A 25,407-nucleotide genomic window follows, 5' to 3' on the forward strand; every position below is an offset into this window, starting at 1 on the left:
GCACAACTCAATTGGTTAACAAGCTAGTCAGTGCCGATAATTGCCAATTACCAAGCAATTACTGGCACTAATGGACTTTAATTAGAATTTACATGCTCAACTGTCTAAATGTATTCTGTAATGTGATGCGTGTAAATTCTAAGTTGTATAGTTGAAAGGGGGTGTGGCCATGGATGTGGAACGGGCAGGTCATGGATGTTTTTAAAATCTATGTCCGTTGTTATAGAATACACCTGGTCCGTGCCTAATTTACACTGTTTTATTTCGCATAACTGCCCACAACTAAATTTAGTCACACAGATGGGCGCTCGACATATTCCTTAAAGTGCGTGGAAATTTAGGCTTATTCTATAAAGTATGCCTAAATTTAGGCATATTTTATAGAATATGCTTAGTCATATTTTTTGTGTAGATATTTTAGGTATAATATATAGAATCAAACCCTATGGGCATAATTCTGTAAGTGGGTGACTTCTTTTAGACACCTGATATGGTGAGAGCATATTCTATAATGGCATCTGTGTAACCTGGTACCAGTTCACCTTGCATTTAAGTGTCTGCACTTACCCCAGCCATAGTCCTGTTGTAACTGCAGGCACCCAAATGTGACCAGGGTGCACATAATTTACTGTATTCTATACGTTGTGTGTGGAAACCCAGATTTACTGCAGCAGTATATTAAGAATTTATTCCCATGCTAATTTTTCTATTAGCACGCAGGACTTGCAAAAAAAATAACACAGAAGTGCTTACCACCTATTTAGGATGTGCAAAGTGCTCCTGTGCTCACATTATCCTTATGTGAATGAGCTAGCTGGATAATACTTCCATTCCTATTTCCCACCTATGCCATGCCCCCTTCCAAAAATATCTTTAAAAAAATAAATAAACAGTGCATGATTAGGCCATGCTAAGAGGCAAACTATTGCAAAATGCTTTAAAACGAGTACCTGTATATAATATTTAAACTTCTTTGATTGTAACCACAGAAAAGCAGTTTATCAAATCCCATCCCCTTTCCCTTTGTGCATGTTTTGCTGTAGGCTTTTTCCTGTGTTAAGCACATGTTATCACTTAATGCAGTTTTGTAAAAGTGCCCCTTATATTATAAGCTCTAACCAGACCATATTCAAAGTGATTTAGCTGGCTGCTGACTGGTTAAATTGCTTGGTTGGGGATAGCTGCTAATTTTCAGTGGTACTTAACTGGTTAAGTGTCGCTGAAATTCACAGAGCTGAACACAATGTTGACTATGTTGCGAGCATTCTGAGGGGTGGAGTCAGTACTTGGCCACTTAAGTGCTGATATTCACCCCTTAAGCAGCCAAGTTTAGCGCATAAATGGGACTACATAAAAGTCAGTACTATCTTTATGGGCTGACCCATTGCTCCATAAGTGCCAAATATTGACTTAAGTGGCTATGTGTTAGCTGACTCAAAAATAACTAGATACTCAAAGCCAAAGCCTGGACAGGGCCTGGCCTTGAATATTCAGAATAACTCCATTGGCGCTGAGCAAAATGCTCAATGCTGGCAGCTGAATATTGACCCCTAAGGGGACAGGAAAATACCTACTGTACCAAATTAAAAGTGCTAGGTTAAAAAATATAACTCAACCTGACCTACTACTGAAAAAGTTATTGGCTAAATGCAAAAAAATATTGCTTTAAAGAACTTCTCTCTCCTCCTTCTTAACCTCTGTCCCCATCTTTATCCAGTAAAGTGCAATATAATTGAGTTCATAATATTGTTTTCTCAAAACTATACTCGGAAAGCTGTGCAGTCAGATTAAGCCCAGCAAGGGATGTAGTTGGTGAACTATCCTCTTAACAGCAGAAGAAATGGAATATTTATGTTACATTAACAGTTGTATTTTAGAACAGAATCTGCTGAGATACAGCCTGTTCTATACAGGGCCAGTTCAAGGGATAGTGGCACTCTGAGCCAACTTGCTTTGGCAGTGCACTCCCCCCCCCCCCCCCCTGATCCCGTCTCTCTCTCCCCCTCATCTATCCTCCTCCTTGTGGGTCCGGCACTGCTCCCTCACCTCTCTCCCCAGCGGCCTATAAAGTTTACATTGGTCGCCCAGCACAGCAGCAGCATGACAGGCTGCCTTCAGCCAGCCCCTGGGTCTTACCTGTGCTGTATCCACCCATATGAGGTGTGCCAGGGGATAGAGCCATGAGATAGAATGGGTGGGACCAAGGCAGAGTGGGGCAGGGCTGGGGGTGTGTACTAAAAATATCCCTTTCAAAAATCGGACCATTTGGCAGCTCTAGAAACATCACATAATGAAGCACCTCAGAACAGCATGCAGGGCCAGAAGCAGGGCAAGGTGGCTGAGATTTTTGTTCAGGTGCTGTGCTTTAAGTTACACATCTGGAACTGTTCTGCAGAGCAAGGACAGATGTTTAGAGAGGTGATAGGAGGCAGGGCCACCGAGAGGGGGGACGGGGGACAAAATTCCCCAGGCCTGGGCCTCCAAGGGGGGGCCCGGTGCCACAGTCCCCGGTCTCACCCGCCCGCCTTCGACTCAGTCGACAGCCCTTCTCCGTCCGCCACTGGACCCCCTGCATTCAAATCGGCAGTGCCTCACCTCCATGTGAAAGCGCAGCCTCCCTTCGGGCCTTTCCTCCCAGTGTCCTGCCCTCGCGGAAACAGGAAGTTACATCAGACGAGGGCGGGACACAGGGAGGGAAGGCCCAAAGGGAGGCGATCTGTCGGTGCACTTTCAAACGGAGGTCAGTGTTGCCGATTTGAATGCAGGGGGCCCGGTGGCGGACGGAGGGGGGCTGTCGACGGGGCTGTCGGTGGGCGGGTGGAGACTGGGGACTGCGGCGGCGGCCTGGGTAGCGATTGGGGGGCGGTGCGGGTTGGCAGCAAGAGGGCCCGGCTCAGTCTTTGATAGGGGGGTTCATTTCACATGATGAATTTGCCTTTTCTGACACTACTGGTATTTTTCAAAGTTCAGTGATAGTGCTGGCAGGAGGATTCTGCATTCGCTCCTGCTAGTAGAAAGGTTACACCTTTGGAATGGTAGGGTACCTGTTTTAAAGAGCTGGGTGAGCTGAAGAGGAGTCGGCTGCCCCAAATGCAGGTCAGGAGAGGGCTCTGCTATGCCAGAATAGATTGAAAATCTGCATATTCTTTATTGAAAGCTAAAGGGCAGAAAATCCTTCCTGGTTATTGGTCCTTTCAGTTAGAGTCATTTAACATAGGGCATTTTTCAGCAGCTACCATGAGTGCTACTCTATTATTGTGGTAAGGGTTTGCAGTTACCATGTGGTAATTATCAAAATTAATCATTGTAACTTCAAAACCTCTGTGTTAGCTGTTGGAAAGCCTTCCTGGCCATTTCTCATTCAGTTAATGGAGAAAAATAAATGTTAGTGCACATTAGATATATGGCAGAAAATTCCATGCGGTTAGCTATAGCTGATCAGATGGCATTAACTGTGTCCTATTATCTACCACATTAACAGTCAGGGAGGCGTAAAACGTGTTATACACCGTAGCAGAAGCTTCAGCCTTATTCACCTAGCTCTCTCTCACTGAGGTTTTAATAAACTCAACAATCATGATCATCTCAACATCACCCTCACACTTTTAAATATTAAACTTTGCTTTGTGTGTATATATGTAATAATGGCACAGTCCAAAAGTCATTTATCCATATAAGGGAGGGGGGAAGTTATCAAGTTGCGGTAGGGATTTAAGTCGACTTATTTGCCCCTTAAAGCAGCTTAAAGGGCCCTAACACAACTTGACTGATTTTAGCTCCGTGATATTTAGGTTACATAGTAATGAGATACAAAATATTCAAATGCATGTAAAACAGCTCATTACTATGCAAAAACCATAACACAGCTTGTGTTGTGCACTGGGTATACACTGCAAGTCATGTTATGATCCCAAATTATCCCCAGAAGTTGGGGTTATTTTCTGTGCCAGGAGCATCAGGCCTCAAAGCTAAGGCCTGATCTTCCCAGGGCTTGATCTTAAAGGGATTACATGCTGCTGTTAATCCTTATCACAGGCCCACCCCCCCCTTCAGCAAATTTCCTTTGGGCCCTGTCTCCCTGCCGCTCCCCACCCACTACCAAAGCAAATACCTTGGCTGGTGGGGGTCCCCAAACCCCGTCAGCTGAAGCCTTGTCCAGCACCGGTCTCCTTTTTTTTCCCTAAGAGATCTCACGTGCCTGCCCCACGCTTTCTTAAAATCTGACACAGTCCTCAGCTCCATGACTACCGGAAGGCCATTGCACGCAACTATCACTCTTACCACGAAAGAGTATTTTCTTAGATTACTCCTAAATCTATTTCCTCTTAACTTCATCCTATGCCCTCTCATTCCAGAGTTTTCCTTCATTTGAAAAACGCTCACTTCCTGTACATTTATTTATTTATTTATTGCATTTGTATCCCACATTTTCCCACCTCTTTGCGGGTTCAGTTGCCACTGAGGTATTTTTTAAACATCTCTATCATATCCCCTCTCTCCTGCCTATCTTCCAACATGTACATGTTGAGGTTCATAAGCCTATCCTTATATGTTTTATGACAGATGCCGCTTACCAATTTTGTAGCCGCCCTCTGGCTACAAAATTGGTAAGCGGTCTCTGTCATAAATATGATTTGGACGTCATATTGAAATGCCCCTCTTAGCCACCAGGTTATAGATTAGCACCTAAACAGGCACCTAACTGACAGTATTTAATAAAGTGCATGCTTAAATAGTCAGAATGTCTATGTCCCTCCTATGTGATTGCCCCTTTTGCAGTTACATGCTAAAACACATCAGTGCCCAGTTATAGAATAGCACCTAAGTACATTTAGGTGCCTAACTGCCATTTCCCCTTCCCCGCCTCCCCCCTCCCATTTTGGCATTTAACTTCCATTTGAGCACCAAAAGTTAGGCAACTAATTGGTGGGACATGGGCAGCACCAAAACATAGACTTTTTCTGCAATAAGGAAACAAAATGAAAACGGCTAGGGCAAAAATTAAGAGGTTTTCGGCTAGACTAGTTTCACTCATGAATAAGTGACCCAAGGGTGCTCTAAATGACCTATAACATTTTAGTGTGCACTAAAAATTAGCATGCACAAACGATAGAGACACCCATTATATTCCTATAGGTGTCTCTATCATTAGTGCGCGCTAAAATGTTTGCGTGCCTACAGTGCGGCTTAGTAAACAGGACCACAAATGACCACTGGAGGGATTAAGGCATGACCCCCCCTTACCCCACAGTGGTAGCAGACCCCCCCCCCCAACTATGCCCATTCAATTTTTAGATGTGTTTAGCAAAATGTCCAAAATTGGACTTAGATATTTTATTGAAAATGCCTTTCCACAGATACCTACATTGTTTTTATAAAGTAGACTTAAACTAGGTGCCCTTTTTGGACTTCTCACCCTGGCAATCTCTTATAAAATTGTCCTCTAAATTTATCTTTGGTATGTTAAGAAGTGAAGAGTTATGCAACATGTACCTCTGTTGAGATCACTACATGGAATATTGCAAAAACATGCAATGTTGGTTTTCTTTCAGATAAAAAGTTCATCATCGCCAATGCAAGAGTGCAGAACTGTGCTATAATCTATTGCAATGATGGATTTTGTGAAATGACTGGGTTCTCAAGGCCAGATGTCATGCAGAAACCATGCACTTGTGATTTCTTGCATGGACCCAAGACCAAAAGGCATGATGTTGCCCAAATTGCTCAGGCACTGCTTGGGTCTGAAGAGAGAAAAGTGGAGGTCACGTACTATCATAAAGATGGTAAAGTTTTGTTTCCTTGAAATGTTATTGATTGGTTAGCTTGATTACTAAGAAAACTTTGTTAAAATCTGAATAATGTATAGTAGATTATGAAAAAGTGATATAGCTATTGGTTATATTAATCTGTAACTACAAATAGGATACGTTGCATGCCCCACTTGCTGCAGCATCAAAATGTATGCAAACAGAAGTAGTCTAGTGTTAAAACAATAACCATAAATCACTGTCTTCCAACAATATTCATAACTTAAAATAATTCAAAGAGAGTAGATAATAAACTAGCGTGCACTGACAAAGAAACACTTGTGGTGGCCTCATTAGTGGCTACCCCCCCCCCCCACACACACACACAAGTCAAACCTAAGCACTTTCCCTCTCCCCTTCCCCAACGGCCTCACTCCCTTTCCTCTTCACTCCACTTCTCTTTCCTTCCTTCCTTCCTTCCTTCCTTTCTCCCCATCCCCTAAACTTTTTCTCTAGTTTCTCTACCCCCCCTTTTCATTCTACCCCTTCTGTCCCTTTCAATCCCCTTCCAGCAGTTTCTCTTTCTTTTTCTCTTCACCTCCCTTGTCTCAGCCCCACCTTCACACACACACACACAGAAACTTTCTCAGTTCCTCCCCCAACATTTCTCCTACTTCCCTACCCCAGCACTCCCTTCCTCTCTCTTTACCTCTCCCCACTTGGCATTTTTTTTTCTTTCTTCTGATTCCCTGCTCCCAATCTCTCACTTTCACTCTTTTCCCCTTTCTCTCCCTCCATTAACTTCTTCAGGAGCTCTCTGTATCACCCCTCCCACCTCTCTTCCCCATTCCTTTCACTTTTTCTGTAGGCTCTCGTCTCTCCTTTTTCATCCACCTACTCTGTCCCTTTCTATCCCCTTCCAGCAGTATCTACTTCTCTCAGTTTCCACCTTCCTAGTCTCACCCTTCCCCACACCCACACACAAACACACAGGCATTCTCTCACCTTCCTCCTCAGATACTATCTCTACTACCTCCCTCTGTCAACACTCCCTCCCTCTTTCTTTATTCCCCTCAATATTTTTATTTCTCCTATTCCCTGCTCCCAATCACTCACTTTCACTTTCTCTCCCCTTTCTCTGCCTTCTTTACTCCCCTCAGGTGCTCTCTGTCTCGCTCTCCTTTCATTTCCCTCCCCAGAAACTTTTGGTTCTTTCCCCATCCCTTCCTCAGCACCCTTGGCACCCATAGCATACCTCCATCCATGCTACTGTGGCGCTTCGTGGCAGAGGGGGTGGGGCATTAGTGGGCAAGCTGTAAGGTTGGTTATGTGTTGATGATAGCATTTATTACTTTTGGGCTTCTAAATCTGTTGGGTTTGTGTGTACATGTTATAGATAGATAGATTTATTTATTTATTTATTTATGGCATTTCTATTTCACATTAGCCCAAGTGGAACTCAGGTTCAATATGGTTAACAATATAAACATAAAAGAAATAAAATAGAGTTACATTTAAAGAATACATCATAAACATATTATATAAGAAGTGATAGGGGCAAATTCAGTGGAACATCAGGAAGAAGTGAAATATAAGGAACCAAATAACATTCAGCACTGAGTTCTAACATTGTTGAAGACTGAGCTAAAAAAGTAAGTTTTCAATAAATTACAAAATAACCCATACTAGTATATCTAATTTGTTTAGGTGCATTGATAAGAAAAGTTAACATTGTGGATTGTTTTGTAAGATACATTTCCGCAGCTGGGGAAATGTAAAATTAGATATTCTCTAGATGACACGGAAGCATTGCATGGAGGTAAATCATTGAGTTAAATCATATAGGACAGTGACTTACCAAATATAATTTGATGGACCAATGCACATAGCTTGAACAAAATTCTGCTCTTTATAGGTAACCAATGTAAATTATAAAGGAGTGGGATAGCTTTAGCAAAGCACATTGATTTACAAATTAGATGTGCAGCCATGTCTTGAACAATTTGTAATTTTTTATAATTATAATTGATGTAATCCGCACTTCATGGTTGTGCAAAATATAAGCAAGTATCACTACAACGTGGTATGGTTCTCCTCAGCAGCTTCTGCTTTTTTCCTACTACTGCCAAAATCAGTCTCAACAGCTCTTGCTGGACTCCCTACCACCACCAAGTTTAGTTATGGTGTCTCCTGCTGCATACCCTACCTCTTCAGAGCTCTGAATAAACAGAGACCCATGTAACAAAAGAGAGGGAACAAAGTACAAACTAAAGTCCAAACAAAAAAAACAGCACCACGGGCCTTTAAAAATGGAACATTAAAGAACTGTGTTCCATTTTTAAAGGCCCGTGGTGCTGTTTTTTTGTTTAAACAGAGACCCATAGCATAAAAGCAGGATGAAAGCAACAGTCAGAGGTAGAAGGAATCCAAAGTTTATAAACTGGAAGAGACTGTACAAAACTAAGAGAAAAGGTGGGATGAGAGGAAAAAGAAATTGGAATGTGCAGCTGTTCGGTTAGGGAGCTAAGTTCTAATGAGTTGAAGGCAGTAGTAAGCAAATAGGACAAGTAGAAATAAAAAAAATGAAACAAAAATAAATGAAAATAAAAGTGTAGGAAAACAGAGGGAAAGAAAAGAAGGAAAGAATGAAAAAAGTAAGAAATCATCCACACACATAAAGGTTGGGAAAACAATGTTATGTTTAGAAGGAAAAGAGATTTTGCATGTTAAACAATGAAAATTGTTCATAAATGTATGTGTGTAATATATCAAAAACCATAGTTTTTTGCTCATGCAGTAGAATCTACTTCTGAGATGCCTTGAATTCTTAATATGGTGACTGGGAATTTAGATTTTGTGCTGGGGTAATATGGAAATGTATGTAAATACTAGAAAATTGCCTATTTCTTTGAAACGGCAAATGCAGCCTATTCATTTTGAATGGGCTGTGTCGCATTTTCCGTTTACGGATCGCTAGCACAGTTTGATAAAAGAGGTTCTAAGGTAATTAAAAAAGTAACTGTGTGATTTTTTTTGAACAAGGCAAATATCTTAGATCCTTTTCAATATGGCTTTTACAGTGGTCACAGTTCAGAATTTTTATTGATCTCTACTGATGATACCATTTGTCAGAGTCATTGTTATAATTTCTTCCTGATATCTCACATCTCTGCTGCATTTGATACTATTGACTATGGTATCCTGTTACAATGTCAACAGACTTTTGGGTTTGCTGGTTAAATTTAAAATTGGTTTCACTTCTCTCTGTCTGAAAGGATTCAGGAAGTTTATGTTGATAATTTTTCAAATCCAAAGGCCTTCAAAACTGCTGTGCCACAAGGATCTTCATCGTCAGCAATTTTATTTTATATATCTATATAACTATATATCCATATATGGTCCCCCTTTGTTGGCTTTTGAAGTCATTGAATGTTCATTGTGGAATATATGCTGATAACATTCAGTTCCTTTTTTTTCCATTTAATCAGTCTTTTTATGAGGTACACAGACTATTGTGTCAGTATGTGGAGAGTATTTTAATGTGGTTACAATAGAATGTATTGGTGATCAATATTGGGAAAACAAAGGTTGACTGTTGCAAGTCCCTGGTAAGATTAGATTGGAGGATCAAGAAATTGAGATTGTAAACCAAATTTGAGGGTCCTTTTACTAAGGCGCACCTAAAAGTAGCCTGCGCTGGTGTAGGTACGTGTTTTGGATGCATGCAGATCATTTTTTCAGCATACCTGGAAAAAAGGCAATTTTTTGTGGCTGAAAATGGACGTGCGGCAAAATTAAAACCAGCACGCATCCATTTTCAGCCTGAGACCTTACCGCCACCCATTGACTTAGAGGTAAGGTCTCACGCGCTAACTGGGTGGTAAGCGGCCAGCATGCATAAACTGCTGATTACCACTGGGTAAGTGCCACACGGTAGAAAATAGAAAATATTTCCTACCGTGTGTTTTGAACACGCATCAAAAATGTAATTACTGCCCAGGGCATATGGTAGCCAGGCAGACAATAACCGTGGTCCACTTAATTCAATAATATAATAACACAGGGGGAAAAAGCTCTTTTGAATTTGTATTTTATTATCTCTGTTTTTGAACCACTAATGAGATCATAAATTATCTTATTTTTCCTTTAGCGAAATGGCATAGCCTCTAATCTGATTCCATTCAGAATCACAGGGTTTACCCAGATTAAAAATGTCCTTTTACTAAGGTGTGCTAACAATTAGCACACATTAAATGATAAGTTACCCATAGGAATATAACGGGCATCTTATCATTTAGTGTATTAGCATGCTTTATTAAAAGGATCCCTTAGAAAAAAATTGTCAAGGATTTGTAGACCTTGATGATCAAATGTAATCTCACCCTGTCTTTAAAAACATAACTCAAAGGCTCTGCATATTTCAATAAAAGCAAACTAACCTTCTTTACTTGGAATCATATAATAGATGTCAATGAATAACCTTAATTTAGTCTTATTTGGATAATGAAATTGACCCTCCAGGGATCACCAACATTTGACTTTAGCTGGAGGAAGTTCACCGAGCATGCTCTTGGCACTGTTGTCAATTGCTTGCACACAGTTCAAATGCTGTATCTTAAAATATATCCAAAACTACTTATGGAGTTCAGCACCATAAAATGTCATTTAGGACACTGAAATAAAGAAAATGTGCTTATTCTATAAAGCTCATATATCGATGCCACTAACACAGCATTAGTAACCCCAGCATACTGTAGCAGTGTTAAAAATGATACAATTCAATTCGATTTTAATATAGCCATCCATTTGAATCTAAAGAGGTCAATATTACAGTGATTTAAATAGCCAGAAATGGCTCCTCACCGTCTTAATCACTTGTCTAGGGTTAACAGAGCATATTTGGTGGCATTTAACCAGATAGTGCTTTTAAATGCGGTTATCCCTCCAGAGTACTGGCAGCATTGCACCTATTGCTACTTGCACCAGCCCTGGCATCTTCCCTGTTCCATGACCCTGTGGGAACAGGAAGTAATGTCAAAGTGGGGTGAGGTGTGGCAGAGGTAAGACGCTGGAGCTGGTGAGTAGTGTTAGGTAGAACACTGCTGCTGCTTGGGCGGAGACAGATGCATTTAAAGGTAAACCAAGAGGAGGATGGCCTGAGAGAGGGGGAGGGGATTTGACAGATACAGGGATTGAGCGTTTGTCTGCTGCAGGGGAGCAGGTGAGACAGACGTTTGGTGCCCTGAGTCAGTGCTTCACCTGGTTCATGCCTTGAGCTAGCCCTGCCCAGGAACACCTATAATCAGCACATTATTTTATTAATTCTATAAACTTGCACACCCAATTTTATGCTTAGTACACAAAGTTCGGACGCGAGTTATGGAATAGTGATAGCTGCACCTGTAACTTAATTTAATAATGAGCTTCTAATTGATGTTAACCAATTATTGGCTAAATTAGTGTTAATTGTCACTAATAGGCACTAATTAGCGGTTACGCATGTAACTGCTCTTAGTCCAGGTTCTGTAAATTGTGTGCACAAAATCCATCAAATGCAGCTACAAGGGTGGAGTGGACCTAGGAGGAGTTTTGTGGGTCAAGGGCGTGCCTAGCACTTACACACACATCTTATAAAATACTAACATTTACACACCTAACTACCTACAATTAATCATGAGCATTTACACCAGCCATTGAGCTAGCATAAGTGCTCATACTTAAAGTTAGTCATATAAATGTGGACTTATGTTAGCATTATATAATGGTACTTGCATGTGCAATTACTGATATACATAATTCATGCTTAGCATGCATCATTCCGGTGCCGAACATTAGACGATCTATAGAGAATGACCCCCTAAAATCATGCACATGATTGTCTATGTGCATATTTACATGTGCTTATATAGCTGCACAGTTTCTTATAAGAGAGGCTTTACAAACAGAAAAGTTGTTGTACACCCTATGCTGCCTGTGAAAATGTTTTATTGTTTATTATGTTGACATTGTAATGTAGCATTTATATTTAAATATTTTTACTGCTGTAATTGTCTATTGCTTATGTCTGACTTATTCTTACTGTACATTGTGTTGAGTGAATGCCTTCAAAAAGGCAGTAAACAAATCCTAATAAATAAATTGACCTATTTATGTTAAATGAAGCAGAGCCCCCTCCCCCCCCCCCAAACAGTGTGGATATATCTTTAGTTCAAGGAAAGAAGGATAGGTAGGGAGAAAAAGGAGGAGCACAGTCTAAAAAGGGAGATTTGGAGTGTGTTTATATTCTGGTGTTATGGTTGATGTCATTATAGCAGTGTCTACACAAGCAGATTTGATATAGTCTAACATTTGCTCAGATACATCTCTCCACTGCTAGTCCAGTACATTTAACATATGCCATTAATGTATCTTTATTATATTAAGGTGAAGTGTTGTGCAATTCTTCAAATGTCTTGGCGCATTTCTTCCTGTAATCCATCATAGAGCAGAGTGCACCTTGTGGCAGGACTGAGTTTATGAAAAGTTAATGGAGAGCAATTCTCATTTTCATTGATGCTACAAGGAGATTAGAGCAGGCAATTATATTATCGAATAGTTGTTAAGTGGTGTTAATTTGATGCTAGCCAGCATGCTTTGTAGGATATCTGTTTACCCAGCTGAAAAAGTATGAACATACAAATGAAATAATAAATTATCAGGCGACAGGGAAAGAAATGTGGCAATAGAGAAAGCATATGTTGACCAGAATGAAAATGGCTGTATGTACTAAGTTGTCAAACATTCATTTCCTGTTTTATCTTGTACGTATGTTCTAAACATTTCACTAGCAATTAACTTTTTTTTTTTTCATTTTTCTGTAAGGAAAGCGCAGTGAATTTTAGTGACGCTCTGCTAGTACTTCTCTTCTATTTCTAGACATTCTAATTGTTTATTCAAAATAATTGTTGTTCTATTACAAATGACCTTTAAGGGATCTGGGATTTTTCCATCCTCTATGTACAGTCGGGCATGGTTAATCCTTGTTTAGTCACCATGTTTATCCATATGTTAGCCTAGATTTAATAGTTAACTGATTTTTAAAAATGTATTATTGTATGCCTTTCTGGTAATCTAAACTTTTTCCAATTTAATTTTGTTTATATGAATAAGACCACTCTTTAAATAGAACAATACACTGAGAGGGTGCATAATGATCATTCTTTCCAGTATTGAATAAAAAAGCTATCTTTCACAGGATCATTGGCAAATGAGCTAGATTTTGGCAAGAGATGCAGTAGGCAGTAATTTGGATTTAATACCAACTGTTATTTACTTGTAAAATCAAAACAAAATAAATGAAACTCTTGAAAGCTGATCAAAAATGTTACATTTGTCTCATACAAGATGCCCATGCACTCTTTGGCTGACTTTTCTCTATGATTTCCACTTTTTATAGAGGTGTACATCACTAGTGCAATTTATTTGCTAGTGCAACTTAATACACTAGGACTAGATTTACTAAAGAGCTTTAGCACATTACTGTGACTTAATACTATTAATGCCTATTCCCCTGGATTCTATATATGGTGCCTAGATTTGCATGCCAAAATTTGGGTGCTTTCCCAAGATACATGTGCAAATTAATTGGCTAACAAGCTACTTAACATCAGTAAATGGGTGCTACCAATCAATTATTGACATTAATTGGTACCCATTAAAATCTGTACATTCATGCTATTTTATAAGGCATGATGCCTAACTCTGATAAAGTGTAACTTGAAAGGGGATGTTCCAAAAAGTTTTGCACATTCTTACAGAATACTGCCTCAGAGCACCTAGCTTGGATGCCAGCAGGCGTAAGTCTGGTGCCCAAAGTCTGACTTACTTTATAGATTCACGCTTAGCACTGATTTTTTTTTCGCTGCTGAATGTTGCGTTCCATTATAGACTTTCCCCCATTGTGAGTAAATAGATCCATTGCATAGAATGGGACCTAAGGTAATTTACATATATTAAAGTCTGATATGCAAAATTACTTTTTAGTAAATCATTCACGTGGTGCATTTAAAATTGATGTAATCCACATTAACCTATAAATTAATGCATGTGCATTCAACTTGCACGCATTAAAAGTTGGAACGAGTGTCAAATTCTATTAATCTGAATGTGTAAAACAAACTGAAATCAGCCACCAAACTGATGAAAATTCCAAAAAAGGAACCACAAATATTTTGCTTAAGTGCCCATCGCTACTATTTTTCATGACTGCAACGTGTTCATGATATTGTAGATGATATTTTTAAAGATAAATGATTTTCGTTTTAGGTGTGTTTCATTTAAACCATAGCACTTTCTTTGCTTATCCATCTGTACACATAAGTTTGCTTGCGAGTGCATAGGGAGAAATGCAGGTGCTAGCAGGAGCCATGTAGAAAAAGAGTGGTGGGATGGTTGGGGAAGTCAGGCTCTACCAGGCAAAGAAGAATAGAATTGTAGCTGCAAAGAAGCTAGATCAGTTGGGTGGCAGAAAACGAATTCCCGCCGGCAGAAGTACAGGGGATCTACAGCAGTGGTGAAAAGTGCAGGGAAACAAGCTAGCACAAGCTCATCTCCCCTCAGCAGAAGAAGCACATGAGAATCTTGGTATTGGTGGAGGAGACCATTGGTGGCTAACAAAGGTGGGGGGAGAGGAGGGATGGGGGACAGTGCAAAGATAGAGGGTGGGATGAGAAAATGTACATGGAGTGAGTGCCAGATTGGAGGGGAGTGTTAGAAGGGGGGGGGGGGGCTCATCCACGCACACACACACACACACATACACACACACATAGAACCCGTTGTCATAAGCACTTCCACACTGTCAACACACCCCATACAGTACAGCCAGGTGAATGGCTGCGCACAGGGAGGGGAAGCAGAGACCAGCCTCTGTAGCTTCAACGTTTGACATGCCATCTCCTGTTTTCAATCTAACCTCCATGGCTTCCATTGAATCAGCCTGCCTCCAGGCTTTGGGCCTTCCCTGTAATATGACCCACCCTCACAGAAGAAGGAAGTTGTGTCAGTGAGGGCGGGATGTGTCATACAGGAGACCCAAAGCCCCGAGGCAGGCTGATTCAATGTAAGCAGTGCTACTACCAGGTCTGGCGGCAAGGAAAAAAAGTTACAGGAAGCGGGGGGGGGGGGGGGGGGGGGGGGGGCAGGGGGGTAGGTGGAGAAGGACAGACACTGGAACTGAGAAATGGAGGAGGAGGAAAGGGAGAGATACTGGATACTGGGCACCTGCCCATGCCAGATGCCAAAGTCTCCTCTTTCAATTTGTGAGAGAAAGGGGCTTTGACATATGAGCTGCAGTTGGGGGCCCAATGCATGTGTCACAAGCAAAATGCGTGACTTGATATGTCTGTGTGTCAACTTAGACCTGACTGTTTATGTGAAATGCGGGATCATGGTTCATATAAACAATTGGGTCTACGCTGGCACAGGAGGAGGAAGATGTGACCTGCTGTGACTTCTTCGTGCTCCATGAGCTGTGCTGGAGGGCTCAACAAACGGCTTGCAAAATTCATAAAAAATTAGCAACCGGCTCTTGTCAGCAAATTTTATCAACTAATCTCCATAGTCTTTTCCCCTTAGTTCTTTCTGAGAAGTTCTGAGAGAAGAGGACATTTCTCTGGTAGGTGAACACTATTTTGCTTTGTGCTTTGGAAACTTAAAGATTGGGGTTTAAAGGAGGAATTGTAGGTTAATGATAGAATAAAAATATAAAAAAAGCAAATTTTATCAACTAATCTCCATAGTATTTTCCCCTTAGTTTTAAAACTTGAACTTTGTACCACAGCATTAACAGATAGCCTCTAGCAGGCACTGCAGGATCTAGTTTAGTATTAAGGGGGAATAAAAAGAGAAAGTGAGGGAGAGAAAAGCAAGCATTATTAACTAGTTGCTATAGAGTACAACCCTTTCCCCATAGTTTTAAACTGACATTTTCTCTAGAAATAGGCATTTTTCCCATAGTTTTAAACTAAAACCTTTTCTAGAGGTAGAAGCTTAACAGCCAAAAACTTTAAAAGGCTCAAATCTTGTTCTAAAAGACAATTATTTTCTGTTCTTTGATTGCTGGAGAGGTAGCACGGCTAGTGACCTCAATTAGGTATTAACTGAGGTGAAAGAAAGTAGAATATTTGCATAGGTTGTTGAGTTAGCTTCAAACAGCCTGTTTTGAAAAGGTCCCCTTAGATTCAAAACTATATGAAGAGGAAGGTCACACTGAACTTTCTTTCTGAGAAGTTCTGAGAGAAGAGGGCATTTCTCTGGTAAGTGAACGCTATTTTGCTTTGGGAACTTAAAGATTGGGGTTTAAAGGAGGAATTGTAGGTTATTGATAAGCAGAATAAAAATATACAAAAGCAAATTTTATCAACTATTCTCCATAGTCTTTTCCCCTTAGTTTTAAAACTTGAACTTTGTACCACAACATTAACAGCCTATAGCAGGCACTGCAGGATCTAGTTTTAAAAAGGTTCCAGAGGAGATCCGGGAAATTATAGACTGGTGAGTCTTACGTCGGTGCCGGGCAAAATGGTAGAGACTATTATAAAGAACAAAATTACAGAGCACATTCAAAAGCATGGATTAATGAGACAAAGCCAACATGGATTTAGTGAAGGGAAATCTTGCCTCACCAATCTATTACATTTCTTTGAACGTGTGAACAAACATGTGGATAAAAGTGAGCCGGTTGATATTGTGTATCTGGATTTTCAGAAGGCATTTGACATAGTACCTCATGAAAGACTTCAGAGGAAATTGGAGAGTCTTGGGATAGGAGGTAGTGTTCTATTGTGGATTAAAAACTGGTTAAAAGATAGAAAACAAAGAGTAGGGTTAAATGGTCAGTATTCTCAATGGAGAAGGGTAGTTAGTGGGGTTCCCCAGGGGTCTGTGCTGGTACCGCTGTTTTTTTAACATATTTATAAATTACCTAGAGATGGAGGTAACTAGTAAGGTAATTAAATTTGCTGACAACACAAAATTATTCAAAGTAGTTAAATCGCGGGAGGATTGTGAAAAATTACAAGAAGACCTTACGAGACTGGGAGGATGGGCGTCTAAATGGCAGATGACGTTTAATGTGAGCAAGTGCAAAGTGGTGCATGTGGGAAAGAGGAACCTGAATTATAGCTACGTCATGCAAAATTCCACTTTAGGAGTCACCGACCAAGAAAGGGATCGCCACATCTCAAAAAAGATATAGTGGAATTAGAAAAGGTGCAGAGAAGGGTGACAAAAATGATAGGGATGAGGCGACTTCCCTATGAGGAAAGGCTAAAGCGGCTGGGGCTCTTCAGCTTAGAGAAGAGATGGCTGAGGGGAGATATGACAGAGGTCTATAAAATAATGCGTGGAGTGGAACAGGTAGATGTGAAGGGTCTGCTTACGCTTTCCAAAAATACCAGGACTAGGGGGCATGCAATGAAGCTACAAAGTAGTAAATTTAAAATGAATCTGAGAAAATATTTCTTCACTCAATGTGTAATTCAGCTCTGGAATTCATTGCCAGAAAATGTGGTAAATGTGGTTAGCTTAGCAGGGTTTTAAAAAAGTTTGGACGGCTTCCTAAAGGAAAAGTCCATAGACCATTATTAAATTGGACTTGGGGAAAATATTTCTGGGATAAGCAGTATAAAATGTTTTGTACTTTATTGGGGGATCTTGCCAGGTATTTGTGACCTGGATTGGCCACTGTTGGAAGCAGGATGCTGGGCTTGATGGACCTTTGGTCTTTCCCAGTATGGCAATACTTATGTACTTATGTACTTGTATGTCAGCCAGTGTGAGCCGGCTCCAGCACACCACTTTGTAGGCCTGAACTAGATCAGCCAACATGTGCCTTTTTCAAGCCTTCATTAGACATCGCCTTTCAGGAGCTGCCAACCTGTAGCAAGAGTATGCATTTATACAATGGAAACCAAAATCCAAAGATGAACAGGAATGTAGCCTCTATGTAAGTCTAGAGAAAGCACTCCACATGGGGAGTGTCAATAAGAGTGTTCTTTATTAAGGCACCAGATAAAGACCCAACCTGGGGCCATGTATCGGCAGGTAGGCCTGCCTGCCTCAGGGATCAAAAAGAATAGCACTTGAAGCCGAATGGTACTAAGAACAGTGTCTTGTTAAAACTGCTCTGAGTGAGAGCAGAGTCAAAGATAAAGAAACTGTAGTTGTATTAACAAATGCTGTGGTGCCAAAATCACCGCTGCAATAGTATCAAACTAAAGTCAGCAAGGGCTTTGGTCACATAGGCCTCAACCAGATCAGCCAACATGTCCCCTGTTCAAGCCTTCATCAGACATCGCCTTCCAGGTGCTGCCAGCCTCTAGCAGGAGTCTGCATGTAAACAATGGACACATCCCAATTTGAAACACGGCCACAAAAGTGGCATGGATGTGAGGTAAGGAAGAGGTTGGGAACTACAGGCCAGTAAGTCTGATTTCTGTGGTAAGTAAATTAATGGAAAAGCTTTTAAAACAAAGAATAGTAACATTTTGGGGATCCAATGGATTACAGGAACTGGGTTAACATGGTTTCAGTAAAGGCAGATCTTGTCAGACAAATATGTTTAATTTCGTTGACTGGGTGTCTAGAGTTGGATCGAGGGAGAGAGATAGATGTGGTCTATTTAGATTGTAGAAAAAACTTTGACACAGTTCTGCATAGACGACTAATAAATAAACTGAGTGTCCTCTGTATGGGCCCTAAAGTAACTGACTAGGTTAGAAAGTGGTTGAGTGGAAAGTGACAGAGGGTAGTTGTAAATGGAGCTCTTTCTGAGGAAAAGTATGATGCCAGTGGTGTGCCACAAGGTTCAAATTCTTGGGCCGGTTCTTTTTAACATTTTTGTAAGCAATATCACTGAAGGGCTGTCTGGTAGGGTTTGCTTCTTTGCGGATGATAGCAAAATCTGCAATATGGTAGATACCCCTGATGGTGTGGATAACACGAGGAATGACTTAGTAAAACTAGAGGAATAGTCTGGAATTTGGCAGCTTAGACTTAATGCTAAAAAATGTAGGGTCATGCATTTGGGCATCAAAAACCCAATGGAATAGTAATAAAGCAATCTGGACAGAAAAGATGATGGCAAAAGCTAGAAAGATGTTTGGGTGCAAATGTGAAGCATGGCCAGTAGGAAAAAGGAGGTGGTGATGTCCCTGTATAAGACTCTGGTTAGATCTCATTTAGAATATTGTGAACAATTCTGGAGACCATACCTTGAAAAAAGATATAAACAGGATAGAATCAGTCCAGAGGGTGGCTACTAAAGTGGTCAGTGATCTTCATTATAAAGAGTATGGGGACAGACTTAAAGATCTCAATATGTTTAGTTTGGAAAAAAGGCGGGAGAGGGGAGATATGACAGACTTTTAAATACCTATGCCGCATAAATGCACAGGAGAGGAGTCTCAGTTGAAAGGAAGTTCTGGAATGAGGGAGCATAGGATGAAAGTGAAAGGGGATAGACTCGAAAGTATCCTGAGGAAATATGTCTTCACAGAAAGGGTGGTGAATTTGTTTAACAGCATCCTGGTGGAAGTGGTGGAGACGAAAACAGTATCTGAATTCAATAGAGCTTGGGGCAAAGTCAGTGGCGTACCAAGGGGGGGGCGGTGGGGGCGGTCCGCCCCGGGTGCCAGTGGGTGGGGGGTGCTCCGCTCCCGCCACCTCCCATGGCCGTTCCCGCGGCGCTGCACATTTAAAAAACCGGCGAAGCAGCGTCGCAGGCAGCGCCTCGTGCCCTGCTTGTAAAAAAAAAAAAAAAATCAAATCTCCTTCCTCCTTCTCCTCCTCGTCTTGACGTCGACTCGGGCCTTCCAATGATTGGAAGGCCCGAGTCGACGTCAAGACGAGGAGAAGGATGGAGATTTGATTTTTTTTTACAAGCAGGGCACGAGGCGCTGCCTGCGACGCTGCTTCGCCGGTTTTAACGGGACTGAGGTGGGGAAGGAGAGGGGCGAAAGGGACTCGGGTGGGGGTGTTCAGAGGGGAGAAGGGGACTGGGGTGGGGGTCTCAGACAGGGGAGGGGAGAAGGGGACTGGGGTGAGGATCTCAGAGGGGAGAAGGGGAGGGGAGAAGGGGACTGGGGTGGGGGTGTTCAGAGGGGAGAAGGTGACTGGGGTGGGGTCTCAGAGGGGAAAAGGGGAGGGGAGAAGGGGACTGGGGTGGGGATCTCAGAGGGGAGAAGGGGAGGGGAGAAGGGGACTGGGATGGGGGTGTTCAGAGGAGAGAAGGGGACTGGGGTGGGGGTCTCAGACAGGGGAGGGGAGAAGGGGACTGTGGTGGGGGTCTCAGACAGGAGAAGGGGAGGGGAGAAGGGGACTGGGGTGGGGGTGTTCAGAGGGGAGAAGGGGGCTGGAACTGGGGGCTGAAAAAAGGGGCAGAGAGAGAGAGGGGACAGATCCTAGATGGAAGGGAGAGCGAGAGGGAGGGCAGACCCTGGATGGATGGGAGAGGGAGGGCAAATGGTGGATTGAAGGGGCAGATAGAAAGGGCAGGCAGTGGATGGAAGGGATGGCAGAGAGGGCAGACACTGGATGGCAGAGAGAGAGAGAGTGAAGACAGATGCTGGATGGAAGGAAGACGGTGAAAAGAAGATGAGGAAAGCAGAAACCAGAGACAACAAACTGTAAATAAAATATATTTTTTTATTTTTTTGCTTTAGGATAAAGTATTGTAGATGTGTTAAATGTTTATAATAGAACATGTAAATAAGGTAATCTTTTTATTGGACTAATTTTAATACATTTTGACTAACTTTCGGAGAACAAACCCCCCTTCCTCAGGTCAGGATAGGATACTGTAACAGCACTATACTGTACTGACCCGAGGACGGAGGTTTTGGCCTCTGAAAGCTAAATGTATTAGTCCAATAAAATGGTATTATTTTACTTTCTATATTTGTTTTATTTCTATTTGTTAATTTGTAAAGTGGTGATTGGTACTTGTTAGGTTTTTTTTTCAAATCTACATCTGCTGTCTTTATATTTTGCACAGTACTAGGGGACAGTTTCTGTTTCTGTGGTGTTGCATTGTATGCAGAGTCTGGCATTGGGGGTTCAGTTTAATTTTTGTCTAAATAGAAAGTTTATGATTACTTATTCTATAGTGGATTAGGGTGTATCTGTGTTTGTGAAAAAGGCATGGCTTTCAGTTGGCATTGACTGTGCAGGATCTACGATCTGTACTATTCTGTCTGGTTTCGTTTTACAATAGGTGAATTGATATTCTAGTGCTCACTGTAGTGTTTAAGATGCTTTCCTTTTCCTTGTGTGACTCGTAGAAATGACTGCTTATGGTGTGGTAGAATTGCTCTATAGGTCCTGAGTGTTTTGTATTCTCGGCATGCCTAGTACTGGATTTGGGGGGGGGGGTGTTAAAAAATGACTGGCCCCGGGTGTCAACTACCCTAGGTACGCCACTGGGCAAAGTACATAGGATCTCAAAGATAATGATAGGGACAGTAGATGGCAAAAATGGCTATCTAGCCTGGATAGGCCATATGGTCTTTGCCTATATTTTCAGTGTTTCTATAGCAAAAAGGATCTTTATTAGTGAAGAGGCTCCATTAAAAAGCATAGGAGTTGCGGTAACACAATTTCATGCATTAACCAGTATCACACCTTTGTAAATAGGCCTGAAAGTGACTTGTTTAGAAAGTGTCTTTCAAATAATTGCATGCAACCAAATATTTTATTTGCAATACTTATTTCTAGAGCGCATGCCTGTTCGATATGATGAACACACTCTCTGCAGCCAAGGTTTAAAAAATGTATGTGAAATGTCCAATGGTCTGACACCATCTAGGGATGTAAAATGTCAACAACATTTCCCATATCATTTCTAACCTGAAACAAGAGGAAAAAACTGAAATTGTGCTTTTCATTCTGTGTCAATAGTGTGCCATATTGCTCAATAGTGATGGGAAACCAAATGATTTTCATTTTATTTTGTTTCCCATATTGTTTCTGGGAAGGTTTGTTTTATTCATTTTTGTTTAATCATTTTGTCATCACAGGAGCACAGTTTGAGTGTGCACTCTTTTGAAAGAGTGTACACTATTTGCGAAGAGAGCACAGTCTTTTTGGGAGGTGGAGGAGTAGCCTAGTGGTTAGTGCAGTGGACTTTGATCCTGAGAAGCTGAGTTCAATTCCCACTACAGCTCCTTGTGACCCTGGGCAAGTCACCCAACCCCCCATTGCCCCTGGTACAAAATAAGTACCCAAATATATGTAAACCACTTTGAATGTAGTTGCAAAAAAAACTTCAGAAAGGCAGTATATCAAGTCCCATTTCCTTGTGGTAATTTCATTTTTGACATGCATCCACTAGGCACACCAGAAAATATTTGTATTTTCTGGCGCGCGGGTGGTAATCATCATTCTACATGCATAGACCATTGCCACCTGGTTACTGCGTGAGACCTTACCGCTAGGTCAATGGGTGACGGTAAGGTCTCAGACCCAAAATGGAGACATGGTAATTTTCATTTTGCCACACCTCCATTTTCAGCAAAAAATGTAAAAAGGCATTTTTTACAGGTGCACTGAAAAATGATTGTGCGTGCCCAAAACACATGTCTACTCTACTACGGCATGTCTTTGTAAAAGGGCCCCAAAATGTTTTTTTCTGTTCATTTTCATTTGTCATTGACATTTCCCAATTTGTTGCAAATGACTGCCCATCCCTATTGAGCAATCAAATGCAGTATTTATCAACAGGCAATTTACTGAAGAATAGTGTACACTAATGCTCAATAGTGTGACCAGGTATCAGTGGGCCTGATATTCACAACTATTTAACAATGGGCCTGAAATTCAAAACTATTAAATTGACCAGGAATGGCTCCTGGCAGGTTAAATAAAGCTTTTGCGCCCAACCGCGGATATTCAGCGGGAGATAACTGCTTATCTCTCGCTGAATATCCATGGTTAATGGCTATATTGCATGACATAGCTATTCAGCACCAAACTGACTATGTTTAGTGGTTAAAATAGGCCACATAAATAGCAGGCCTATCTTTAACTCTTAAGCAATTAACTGGTTAGCGCTGAATATCGGCTTAAGTGGTTAAGTTGCCGCGGTCAAAAATGAAACTGCATATTCAATGTCAGTCGCTGGAAACAGTCTGACATTGAATATTTGGGTTTAACAACAGTGGTGGACAGCAAAAGCGCTGCCCACCACCAGCTGAATATCAGGGGGAATGTTATCCCTGCAACAATCAAAAGATGAATACATGAAAAATCTTGTAAATGATACAGGAAACCATAGGAGCCAATTTTTCAAAATTATTGGGGGTGCACACAGTCAATGAATCTGTTCAATACTGGGGATGCTGAAGCACCCACAGATCTGGTTCCTATGTGGAAGTTAAACGAAATGGTAATTTTTGACCTGTACACCCCTAACACCATTCAGATTTTAAATATCCACCACTGACCTTCTTTTTTCTCACTCTGTCAAACTTCTTCATGACTAACAGAACCTGTTTTTCTTTTGCCCTTGCTATTACACATTAGCACCCTCGCTCAGCTGAGTCATTCTTTGTTTATATCATGGGAATATATTTTTAAATGTTTTATTCTTATACTTTTTATTAATTTTTCTATGAATCATTTTAAGACATAATTGTACAGGATGAAAAACAACACACAAAAATAAATCATTGCTGCTGGGTTTTTAAAATACCTCTATTATTCAATGTATACATTTTACTAATTAGAGCTAAGAATGGCTTCTTTTATTTTATTCACATGAACTTTTGGAGATTTGCCACTGCTCATGTTCATCATTTTTCTAACTTTCTATAGTTCCCAGGAAATAATTTTTAAGATGACGAGGAGTTCATGTTGAGCTCAGTTATTAAAATGGCTTCCTATTACAAGTAGTTGTATTAATGCTACTTTACAGGGTACATCATTTTTTATAGTAGGGGAAGTGGCTTTTTACCACAGGAGTCACTAAACTGTAGTAATTCAGTAATGCAAGTTATTGAGTCCCATGGAAATGCAGTTTGTGATCAGCTTGGCAAGCTGCATTTTTTTTCTCACTAGAGCACCAGGCCACTATTATGTGACCAAATACTCCAAAGAGGAATATTAAAGTGGATGGTGTGAAAGTATTCACACACAGATTCCTACCACATGAAGCCCTCCACCCCGCCATCCAACAAAAATATTATTAACCATCCCTCCTCCGGCAAGCCCCCACACTTCCAAACACATCACTTAACCAACCTGAAGGCATCATTCACCCCCAGTGCATTTCCCCCCCCCCCCCCCCCAATAAATCTCAATCAGACCTACTTTGTGAATTTCTAGTGGTCCACAGGTACAGGGCAGGAACAACTCCCAGTAACTCCTGCCCCCCCCCCCCCCCCCCCGACTCTTGTTTCAAAATGGTGATAGCTGACCCCTAAGGGTAGTCCATTAGTTCTACTACAAAAGGTTAAGCTGATAAACTTTTAGGTTGCTGTCACACCTATTTTCTGCATTTAGTGCTACCACAGGAAGTTTGCTTTTGAAAATTGGCTGTAAGTTAAAAAAAAATTACATATGGAGACACCAGTACTTCTAAATAATGGCCTAAGGGTTGCAGGCAAAACTATATCCCTATGGTAGTGTAGAAAATATTTAGCATCATATCTATGTTAGTTGAATGTTCTAATACATGCTTATTAGATATATCATTAGTATAATGCTAACATTGTATTATATCTCTGGTGTTTGAATTCCAGTGCTGTTAAATGTGTATATTCTTGATACTGTTTCATGGTAGTTCTATTATGAGGTTTCAATTCACTGTTTTTAAGTTTACCTCATTTATTGTATTTAGTTTATTCTTGGGTATTTTACTATTGTTGTGCTGTTAACAAAATTGTAGCGTGAGCCCTTACTGATAGGTCAATGGGTGACGGGAAGGGCTCAGGCAGTAAATAGCCGCGTTCTACTTTTGATTTTACTGCATGACCATTTACTGCCCCTATTTTTTTAAAAAGCCCTTTTTCCCATCTGCAGTATAAAATGGTCCAGCACACACTAATTTTATGCCCCCACATTACCACAGGCCAATTTTTACTGCAGCTTAGTAAAAGAACCCCCTAGTGACGAATACGCATAAAAGCTATGCCAATAGGCCATGCAAATTTCAAAGCTAAGGATTTATATGTTCTAGTGTCACTGTTGAATGCATAAATCCTGTTGAATTTTGGGCCCATGGATTTTCAAAGTTGTTAAATCAGAAGAGGATTGTGAAAAATGGCAAGAGGATCTTATGAGACTGGTCATCCAAATGGCAGATAACATGTAATATGAGCAATTGCAAACAGATGAATGAGGAAAGAGGAACTCAAACTATAGCTACATGATGAAGGTTCCACATTAGGAGTTACTGCCCAGGCAAAGGATCTAGGTGTCATTACTGATGACACATTGAAACCCTTTGCTCAATGTGCAGTGATAGCTAAGAAAGCAAATAGAATGTTGGGAATTATTAGAAAAGGAATGAAGAATAAGACTGAGAATTGGAAAATTAGTATGTGGCCATTAATACTGCAAATAGAAGAATCGGCCATTTTACTCCTGCAGTAAAAAAGACCTTAGTGCTCGGGAATGACCCGCA

The 25,407-nt window shown here is 41.0% G+C and overlaps 1 protein-coding gene across 1 annotated transcript in view; it reads left to right on the plus strand.

Moving 5' to 3' along the window:
* The window catches only part of KCNH7 (potassium voltage-gated channel subfamily H member 7), a 490,323-nt gene that overhangs the window by 2,415 nt on the left and 462,501 nt on the right, over nucleotides 1-25,407 (plus strand). Inside the window, 1 exon segment of the mRNA XM_030210041.1 lies at nucleotides 5,553-5,783. Within this exon segment, the coding sequence (XP_030065901.1) occupies nucleotides 5,553-5,783 (231 nt within the window).

This window comes from Microcaecilia unicolor, chromosome 7 (assembly GCF_901765095.1).
Source record: "Microcaecilia unicolor chromosome 7, aMicUni1.1, whole genome shotgun sequence".
Lineage (NCBI taxonomy): Eukaryota > Metazoa > Chordata > Amphibia > Gymnophiona > Siphonopidae > Microcaecilia > Microcaecilia unicolor.